The 9,834-nt window shown below is 41.2% G+C and overlaps 1 protein-coding gene across 1 annotated transcript; it reads left to right on the forward strand.

Annotated features, from left to right (window-relative positions):
• Positions 1 to 1,607: 1,607 nt before the first annotated feature.
• Positions 1,608 to 8,361, forward strand: PNRC2 (proline rich nuclear receptor coactivator 2). Its single transcript, XM_063139802.1, has 3 exons — positions 1,608 to 1,714; positions 4,437 to 4,645; positions 5,625 to 8,361. Exon 3 carries the CDS (start codon positions 5,643 to 5,645, stop codon positions 6,057 to 6,059), a length of 417 nt encoding a protein of 138 aa, XP_062995872.1. The 5' UTR covers positions 1,608 to 1,714; positions 4,437 to 4,645; positions 5,625 to 5,642; the 3' UTR covers positions 6,060 to 8,361.
• The last annotated feature ends 1,473 nt before the right edge of the window (positions 8,362 to 9,834 follow it).

Genomic DNA, 9,834 nt, shown 5'->3' on the forward strand with positions numbered 1-9,834 from the left:
TGCATATGACTGGACGGTTACTGAACACACCTGAGGAAAGGGGAAGGAGGCGTTTTACTTCCCTGTTTCAAGACTGCTATAAGCTGAGACTGTACATGTAGTTGGAAAACAGAAGAGACTTAACTATTCTTTCATTTGGAACTTCATATATGCTGTCATTAGAAGGACTGTGTTGCTACTAAAGGTTGGTATACAGGTATGCATCCCAGTTAAAAAGTGCTTATTTTAGCTGATGATTCTTCTGTAGTTCAAATTTGTTACATTCCTTTTCAGCCTAATAGCTGAAGCTCTACCAAATCTGTAAAATTCTTTTTTATTACCAGTAGCTATTATATTTTTATCTCGACAGCTAGATGGTCCACCTCTCTTGAATTTAAATGCAGAGGATCTTTGGGCATAGCTAGATGGGGTGATATCCCTGGGATCACCCTGGGATTGTCCCTGTGCGTTCACATGATCTCGGGGATCTCGGGAGCAGGGAGGGATGATCCCGCCCTTTCCCTGGGATATCACCCTACCCTTTTTTCACAGTTTTTCTGCTGTTTCAGGATGTTCCTGAGACCGGGGAACGTGTGGGCAGGCATTGCGGTTTGTCTTGGCTCCTCGCGAATATTTTTTTTAAAAAACACACACACCTTAAACTTAAAAAAAGGCTGAGGATCCATCTAGTCCAGCATTCTGTTCACACCATGGCCCATCTGCTGCCCATGCAAAACCCACAAGCAGGAAACGAGTGCAACAGCACCCTCCTATTCATTTCCCCCAGCAACAGAGGTGTATACTGCCTAATACTGGAGGTAGCATTTAACCATCATAAATAATAGCCATTGATAGTCTTATTCTCCCTGAATTTCTCTAATCCCCTTTTGTTGTTGTTTATTCGTTCAGTCGTTTCCGACTCTTCGTGACTTCATGGACCAGCCCACGCCAGAGCTAAATTGGGGACCATCAATATATTTTGTAGTAGCAAATTCCATAGTTTAACTCTGTCCCGCTCTTACATTCTACAAAACACTTATTTTAAAGTGAAATTGTAGGCAATGACTGTAGGCTTAAGAAAAATCTTTCTTAAGTATTCCTTGATTTGAACATTCGCCTGCGCAGCCAGGTAGCACATAAAATTGTTTTGGAACCACCATGCCACCAGTTGTTCACACTGTGCCTGCCACACAAAGGCTGAGGCGGACACGAGGCGGTTGTGTCAGCTCTTCTCCCGGAGTGTGGGGTGCTATGTTTGCCGAGCATCCCCACAGCGGGCCCGTGAATGAATTGCTGAGGAGAATGGGGGCGAGAGGAGCGAAGCGGCCCTTCTCAGTGGCCGCCACACTCCTTGGCCTCACACCCTCAGCGGCCTCCCACAGCCCTTCATTTTTCCCGTCATGCCCCTCTCTGGAGAGGTTCAAATTAAACAACAACAGCAGCAGCTTCTCCTGCCTCCTTTGCTCTCCTTCCCTCTTTAACCACTCTACGGTCCCTCCCAACCTTAGCAACAGGCGGACACGATTCCTATTGGCCAGGCGTTCGGATTCGCCGCGCTCTCATTGGCGAGGCCGTGCGAGGGGAGGCGGGGCTGTGTCGTGCGTGTTTTTTACCTTGGTGTATCGGGGCTCGGGGAAGGTGGCCGCCATTTTGTGTGCGACTTTGTGTCCGTGGAAGGCGAGCGCGGCGGCTGCGGGAGGAAAGGAGCGCGGAGCGGGTTAGGCTGTGCCTAGAGGTGGGGCGAAAGGGACTGGTCCCGTCAGGGGCAATTTGGAGAGGGGTGGACTGAGGGAAGCCCGGGACCGGGAGGAGGAGAATGGGTAGGCTGCCATGTTGTGCTTCCCCCATTGAAAAGCATAAGATGGGTCTCTCTGCCCCCCCTTCTTTAGGTAGTGGGGCGGTGGTGGTCGTGTTTATAAGAAGACAAGGAGTTTGTCTTTGTGGAAAGGAAACTAGGACAGCCCGATCCTATCCCTATATGTGTTTACATAGAAGCAAAGTTCATAGCGATCGGTGTGTGTGTGTGAGAGAGAGAGAGAGAGAGAGAGTCATGCAGTAGGGATGCGTTTGCTGGGTCTTTTATTTTTGGGGGTGGTGGTGTATCCTTCCTTTGGTGAGATGTAAAGACGCCAGAAGCCTAACAACACTAGTACTAAAAATAAACAATGGTGAGGTTATATATGAGACTTAAATGGTGGAATTTATACCCCCTCCCGAGCTTCCCCACGTCTTTTTTCCCTATGCCTCCCCCCCCCCCCCGGTGATGTTGACAATAAGAACTCCTGGTCTGTATATAATGACAATTGCCTTGTGCTAATTATGGGGAGGGAAAGAGGAAATTGAAACCCTACTTTTAGTGCTTGGTTGGGAATAGAGTAGGGCTGAAAATATGCTATGTCGTCCCTGTCCCCCCCCCCCCCCGCCTCGGTTTGGCGAGAGTTCATGTTCTCTTTCCGCCTTATGATGTGGCTTTGGAAATTCCCTTTGTGATTGTGTATGTCATAGGGTGGCAAAATGGTCTTGAGAGAAAGAATCCTGATAAGCTGAAGACTCTTGTCATATTTGGAACCCAGGACCGATTTCTTCCTAATTGTGCATGTGTGTATGTAGAGGGGAAACATAGATAACAAAGGGGCAGGTCTGGAGAGGTCTATGTCAGAAATAATACTTAGGATGGTTTGATTTCGGGACACAAACTCCTGAAAGTCTGTGTTACGTGTGTTGTTTTCTAATTCTTTTGCCTGTGTAGAGAAAGGAAGCAGAACAATCGAGCTCTGGCAAAGACGTAGTGGCAGTTCCCAGAAAGTTGATTGTTGGCGGAGGCAGATGGCGGAGGGGTGCTCTCTTTAGATCTTGTTGGACTTCAGCTTCTATTTTGGTCCCATCGTGGCCCTGGATGATGAAAGTTGTAGTCCCAATGCAGCTAGAGGGCACCAGGTTGGGGATAGCTGATGTAAAGTATATATATATATATATATATATATATATATATTAGAACGCTGTGCTGTTAAAAGCCCATTCCTATTTTCAGTTAGGCTCATTTAAGTCTTTAAAATAAATGAGGGTAGATGCATCTAATTGTTTGGTACTGCAACTGTGACAGAACAGTGGGAGAACATTGGGCATTAGAGAGAGTACTTCCTCTTTTTTATGGCAGGTGGGGGAGAAATGCTGCCATGTAATCTCTATTGGAAGGTGGGGAGAGAATGTTTTGCATACAGAAGGTCCCTGTATCTTTGGCATCTCCAGTTAAGAAAAAAAGATGAGGCACAGCAGGCCTCCTCTTGAAATCCCAGGGATCCACTCTCATTCAGAGAAGGTAGTATTGTACTAGATGGACAATTGACCTAGTATAAGACACCTCCTTATGATTCCTAAGAACCTCCCTGTGCGTATCTTTTGGGGAGGTACTGGCTTCTTGCAGATCTCTGGTCTGTCCAAATATATATTCATTACTTAAATAAATAAATTGGGAGAACTTTTTTACTGCCTTACATTACCAGAAGTACTTGGGGGATTCTGAAAGTCATCAGCTTACTGGGAGTTTAATTAGTAGTTTTAATAGGATTGACTTCTATTGATATAAATGTAGAAAATGTATTATTAAGTTGGGTTTGTCAGATACTGAGGTTTTGTTTAATAGAAATGTTTGATTAATGCATTTTCAGCATTGTTGCTAAATAACTACCAACAGTGGAACGCTCTTCCAGAACATTTGAGAACTACAAGTTCAATCGCAGCTTTTAAAGCTCAGCTAAAAACTTTTCTTTTTCCTAAAACTTTTAAAACTTGATTTTGCTCTGACTTTTATACTGCCTGTTTGGTGCATTCTCTTCCCCTCCTTATTGTTTTATTATGATTTTATTAGAATGTAAGCCTATGCGGCAGGGTCTTGCTATTTATTGTTTTACTCTGTACAGCACCATGTACATTGACGGTGCTATATAAATAAATAAATAAATAATAATAACATGACATGTATTAAGGGCTGCTGTTGGGGTATTTTAACTGAGATATGTCAGACTAATATGAGTGGAGATATAGTGCTATGGCAGAAGCTCTTGGAAATGGATTTTACATTGGCGCCACTCATTCTGTTGTATTGAGTATTCTCTTTGTACCTTTGCTGATGGACAAAAGCTGCAATCTTATGCATACTTATTTGTGAGTAAGCCTTATTGAGCATAATGGGACCTATGAGTAAATGTGCATAGGATTAGGTTCGTCATGTCCTATCTGAAAATCTACAGCTCTGTAATCTAAAACCACAGTAGAAGAGACAAGGATGAAGAGTTCACAGTGAAACTTGTGTGTAAACGTGGATGCAGCCGATGGTCTTTAGAATAAAGTTATGAATGTATCTAGCATTGTTTTAAAAGAGAGACAAAGCTCAATTTGTTTTCTAAACTCTCACTAGGAGCTGTCTTTGATTTATTATTGTTCAAACATCTTTTCAGAGCTGGGACTTCTACCCTTGAAGGCCGTGTGCCGAGAATCCGATGTTGGGCTCGGCTTCCTGGCTGAAAACAGCAAATCGGCCCATGAGAACTACCATTCCTAGCCAAGGGAAGGGATCCAACAGGAGTCAGCATCTATTCTTTCAGGTCTGGCAGCAGGAAAGAGGGCAGGAGGTGGAGACTAAAGAATCTGAAAAGAGAACTGAAAGGTAAAGGGAACAAAACAGCGTTGGAATATGACAAGTGCTATTAAATCTTTGTGGTTCAGACTTGACCTTTGATCCAAACTTGAGACCCAATTGTTAAGATTTTTGAACTCTGCAAATTATATCTTGGTGAGGGTCTAAGAGTCCCTGGTGGAGAATGTATTTTGTTACAAAACTATTTCCCCATTGCAGGAAGCTATGAATGTTAAACTGGTATTAAAATAGTTATCATAGAATAGTAGAGCTGGAAGGGGCCTAGAAGGCCATTGAGTCCAACCCCCTACTCAATGCAGAAATGGTTTGCTCTGTCATGTACCTTTAAGATCTTAAACTATAGTTAATTCCAGTATCCATGTCTCTTATCAGCCTATTTAAAACACACACACATCTGATTGGGCTGTTGCTTGAGATATTCCTTTGGACCAACACCAAACTGCATTTTCAGCATATAGGCACTGTATTTCTGTGTGTTCTTTAAATTAACATTTCAATATTACATAATGTTTAGAGGAAGACCAATGTATTGCAAAGGAGACTTTACCCCTTTATTGAAACCAAGTGGAATTGTGTGTTTTTAAACAAAAAATCTGTATGTTGCCATAAAGTTTTTAAAATCTTGTCTGTGTATTGTAGGAGAGAATTTAGTAGTCCTAAATCTCATATTCATTGTCTAAATCTTTCTGTACAAATCTCCTTTGCAAACCATTAATTTCCATTTTGCTTTAGATTAACTCTGTATAGCAGTTGGTTACCCACAGCTCATCTGGTGCATTTCACCAAACCATAGCAATGTCACAATGACCAGTAAAGCCATTTCAGTTTTTGCCCAGCTTGCAAATAGTGTGCATGTTTTGCCATTTAAGCTGTTTTGCAAAGGAAGAATATTCTGTTTACAATACACACAGCATCTTTAAGGAATTACTTTGGTTTTCTATTGACAGTTGCATTTGCTCTCTTCCCTGCTTTTTTCTCCTCTGGGTAGGTGACAATTAGGTTGAAGATGGGGGGTGGAGAAAGGTTCAACATTCCATCTACCCAGCCCAGAAATGCTACCAAGAACCACCAACAACTGAACAACAGGAAAAAGAGCAAAGATCAGAATTCCCAGATGAAGAAAATCCACAAGAAAGAGAGGGTACACGGATGCAGCCCATCATCGGTTGCGTGGCAGGCCATGCAGAATGGGGGGAAGAACACAATACATTTCCCAACTAACCAGACTTGGAATCCAGCTTTATCCCACTCATTTTTCATGCCTCAAGCCAACCAAAACTATGCTGGAGCAAAATTCAGCGAGCCACCATCCCCAAGTGTTCTTCCTAAGCCACCAAGCCATTGGGTGACTGTTTCACTTAACCCCGTTGATAAAGAAATCATGACTTTTCAACTTAAGACCTTGCTTAAAGTCCAGGCTTGAGAAAGTGTTAATTGTACACGGGGAAAATGATATATCATAGATTCAAATTCCACAGTGTGGGTCCATGTTGGGTTTCAAAATGCAAAAAAGGCACATCTTAAGGAATTAGGTTAGCTGTGTGTTAGAAGTTGGTTGAATTGTATATGCTGGGGAGATGCTCTGCACCCCACCCCTCCTTTTTTTGGAAATATTCTAGAGAACAATTCACCTTTTTCGGCTTTGTGCACTGTATCCACTGCTGTGTGCTATTGATGCACTATTACAATCAAACAGCCTGAACTAATCCCTGGCCATGGTCCTCAGTACAGACTCTGTTGGGCCATCTAATTCCAGTTGCTTTCAGTTTTAGAATTGCCTTTTCAGGGGAATTGAAATTAATGCCAGCTGACCAAATTTCCAGCAATTGCAGTGCAGCAAAATATAATTGATTTCCCCACATACTGTGAAATATTGTAGGCATTCAAGTCGTTAGTAACTTGCTTTCCTACTGGAGCTCAATTTTAAAAAATCAACACACCAAAAATTGTTTAAGAAAGCCACTTAGATTATGAAGTATTTTTTAACTGAATTACACATGATCTACTTACCCATAATTTGAATGGGTGGTTTGGGCATCCCATCCATCCATCCATCCATCCATCCATCCATCCAAAGATCTTTGACCAATATGTAACCACTCTCATTAGGAAACTTCAACCTGTACAGCACTTATTTAATAAGACTGGAAACATTGATGTCTAGTTTTTTTACATAAGCCTACAAATGGACATTGGACATAAATAGCCTGTAAGTGTGCCAACTCAAAAAAATCTTTGCATTGCCAGATGATTGCCAAAAGCATTTTCCTTCATGGGGAATTTCATTGAGCTGTGTTTGAAACACATTCTGGATTTTTTTTTTTATCATTTACTGAAATTGTTGAAGCCAGTCTGAAATCAAGACAACCTGTAATAAGGATTTGTTTAAATGAATTTAGTGAGTTAAAACATCTCTTATGGAGGGAAGAAAGAGCCATGTAAATAAATGTAAAACTTGTAGCATATGTAAATTTATGCTGGGCTTTCCTGCCAAAATAAAGTATTTTTAGTACAAAACTGCTGAATGTAAAAAGACCATGCTAAGCACATGGCATGACTTTTTTTTAAAAAAAAAACTTGTTAAAAAAAAAGCTTAAAAGCACATGTCTGTGCCATTGCACTTCAGTGTCTGTGAGGGTATGTGCCCATGTTTGGCTTAGGTGAGTTGGATTGTAAAAGTTGGTACAAAGAGAAGCACTGCTTTTTAAAGGTAAAACAACAAAAGAATGTTTTTAAAACCAGGGATGCAATCAAGTTCCTATTAATTGCAGGAGCAAAACTTTTATTAAATGGAACTGAATTGTATTCCTAGGATGCAATCATAAGAACACTTACTTGAAAGCAGGACACTGATTATACAGTAGAATACTTGAGCGTGTTTAGGACTGGGCTGCATTCCAAAACAATTAAGCATCCAGTCCTGTTTGATAATACTGGGACTGAAGCACACAACCACTTGATTTCAGCCAGTAAAGGTCGTTTTCATTTTGGATGTATTAAGTAACTTTAGCAAAGACAACCTATATTAGAAACTTCAGTACCAAAATGGTGGTAAGTTTAAAATACAGACGCCAAAACCCTGTATTGTATTTGTGAAGGCCTATTCTTACTTGTGATTCCTGTTGGGTATTGGGATTTGTTTTGGAACTATCCATTTGAACTTAAAACTTTTTTGGGTAGTTTTGTATGAGGTCACTTATTAAGTGAATCTTTTCATGGTATGCCCTTAGAAACCATTTCTCAATTTGGTCTTCTGAACTTTGCTAACAAGTAGTATCTTTATTATTTCGTGAAATTTCAAATGTATGTAGGTGATAATGGTCTGTGAAAAATTAAATTCCTTCCATAATGAAGATCTAAGTGGGGATAATAAAGATAACTTCCAACAGTAGTCAGTAGTAATGAAGGTGAGTGCATATTCAGTGACTTTGAAAACAACTTTTTGTAAAAGTCTCAGGGGTGATTGGCTATACATCATTGCACATTCTAGCAACTTAAGACATTCAAAATGTTTTAGCGACAATCAAGGTAATGTATTCCCAAGTAAAACAATTGGACACTTTGGTCAAAATTATAATGTCTTGTTCCCCAAGTTTATCCTTGATATTTTATAATTGTTATATCCCAAATGCAATTTTGATGTTCTAAATTCCATGTTTGACATGCTGCTTGAATATGAATCAGAAACAAAATTTAAATAAAAATCCCTAACCTGTTCTCCCCCATTAATGTGTTGGCCTCTTATTACTATAGTAGTCTTAAACATTGACTGTTACTTGTGTGTGTGTTTGAGTAAAAAATGTTACATCATAGTTTTCCAACAGGCAGAAACTTTACTAAGTCTAGTGTTTCTTAGTAGGACTAAATAACCACCAGTCTACCTATATCTGGGTGAGTGGCTAGAAAGTAGATCTCCAGATGTTTTGGCAGGGAGTTCTGGGAATTGAAGTCCAAAACATCTGGAGATCTACCTTCTGCCCACTTGATTAGAGCATGTTTGAACGTGATCTTTGCAGGTGGGGTATGTAGCCTTTATTAGTTGAAATTCTGCAAAACTGCAGAACAGCTTTTGGAGGATCTCAGGGCCAAACTAGAACTGATGGGTGTGAATGGGGAGGGGGGAACAGGATCATTGGGTGTGAAGTTAACCCTTTTTTCTATGCCATGGTCCCAACAACACTCCCCCTAGCTATTTGCAGCAGGGGAGGTGACCCCTAAAGACCCATTTCATTTTTAAAAGAAAGCATAATCATGAAGCATAATTCATGGACTACTGTCGGCTGGTCCATGAAGTCACGAAGAGTCGGAAGCGACTGAACGAATAAACAACAAATAATCTATGGTTTCAAAAATATGCTTAAAAGTGTATGGACAGTATCAAAATTGTGAGTACCCGTTACCTTTCTTATGAATAGCAAAACTGAAATCCTTGTAGAATCAACTTATGCAAGCACCCAATTTGCATAATTTATACAGATCTCAGGATTGAGTGTATTTGGTGCAGAAATGGTTTTTGCATAGCATAGTCCTAATACTGGCCATACATTTCTCATTGGCTGATGAGGCTCAAAGCTGTTTCTGCCAGTGCCATAGGAGGCTCCTCCCTGCCACTGGTTTTCAGGGACTTGCACGATATAGAAGTGGGGAGACATCCGACTTGTTTATCCTCCAGATCGAAGACTGCAGGGTACCAACACCATTTCTAGCTGAGGTGTTGTTTCAAAGAGGCGAAACTCAACATGAAGTCATCAGCAGCTCAGGGCAACATGTTGGTAGTAGACACCCAAGGATGAGTTGGAAGGAAGGAGTGGGAGCACTGGGCTTTCATACCAATTGGAATTTGCTGGCATAATTATCATAGGCATTTATATTCAAATCCAGACATACATTGCCATTTAAGTGGCATGCAACCAATGACAGGATTGCTGAACTAGGACTTCAGGGATAAGAGGGAATTACAAAGCAGACACATAGAAACAGATCTAGTACATGGACCTCAGCCCTCTGTGCAGCCTAACAAGCCTGCAGCTATGCAGTTTCCAAATCGTTGGCATCAGACAGCAATCATAATTGGAGTCATGTAGGGCAGACTGCTAACAGTGGTGGAAAAACAGCAACCCTATTGGGAGGTACTAGAAAGAGACTCTAGCCTCCTCCTTCCTAAACGCAAACTAATGGCTTTGGCCTTGTAGGCCCCT

Source organism: Elgaria multicarinata, chromosome 13 (assembly GCF_023053635.1).
Source record: "Elgaria multicarinata webbii isolate HBS135686 ecotype San Diego chromosome 13, rElgMul1.1.pri, whole genome shotgun sequence".
Taxonomy (NCBI): Eukaryota; Metazoa; Chordata; class Lepidosauria; order Squamata; family Anguidae; genus Elgaria; species Elgaria multicarinata.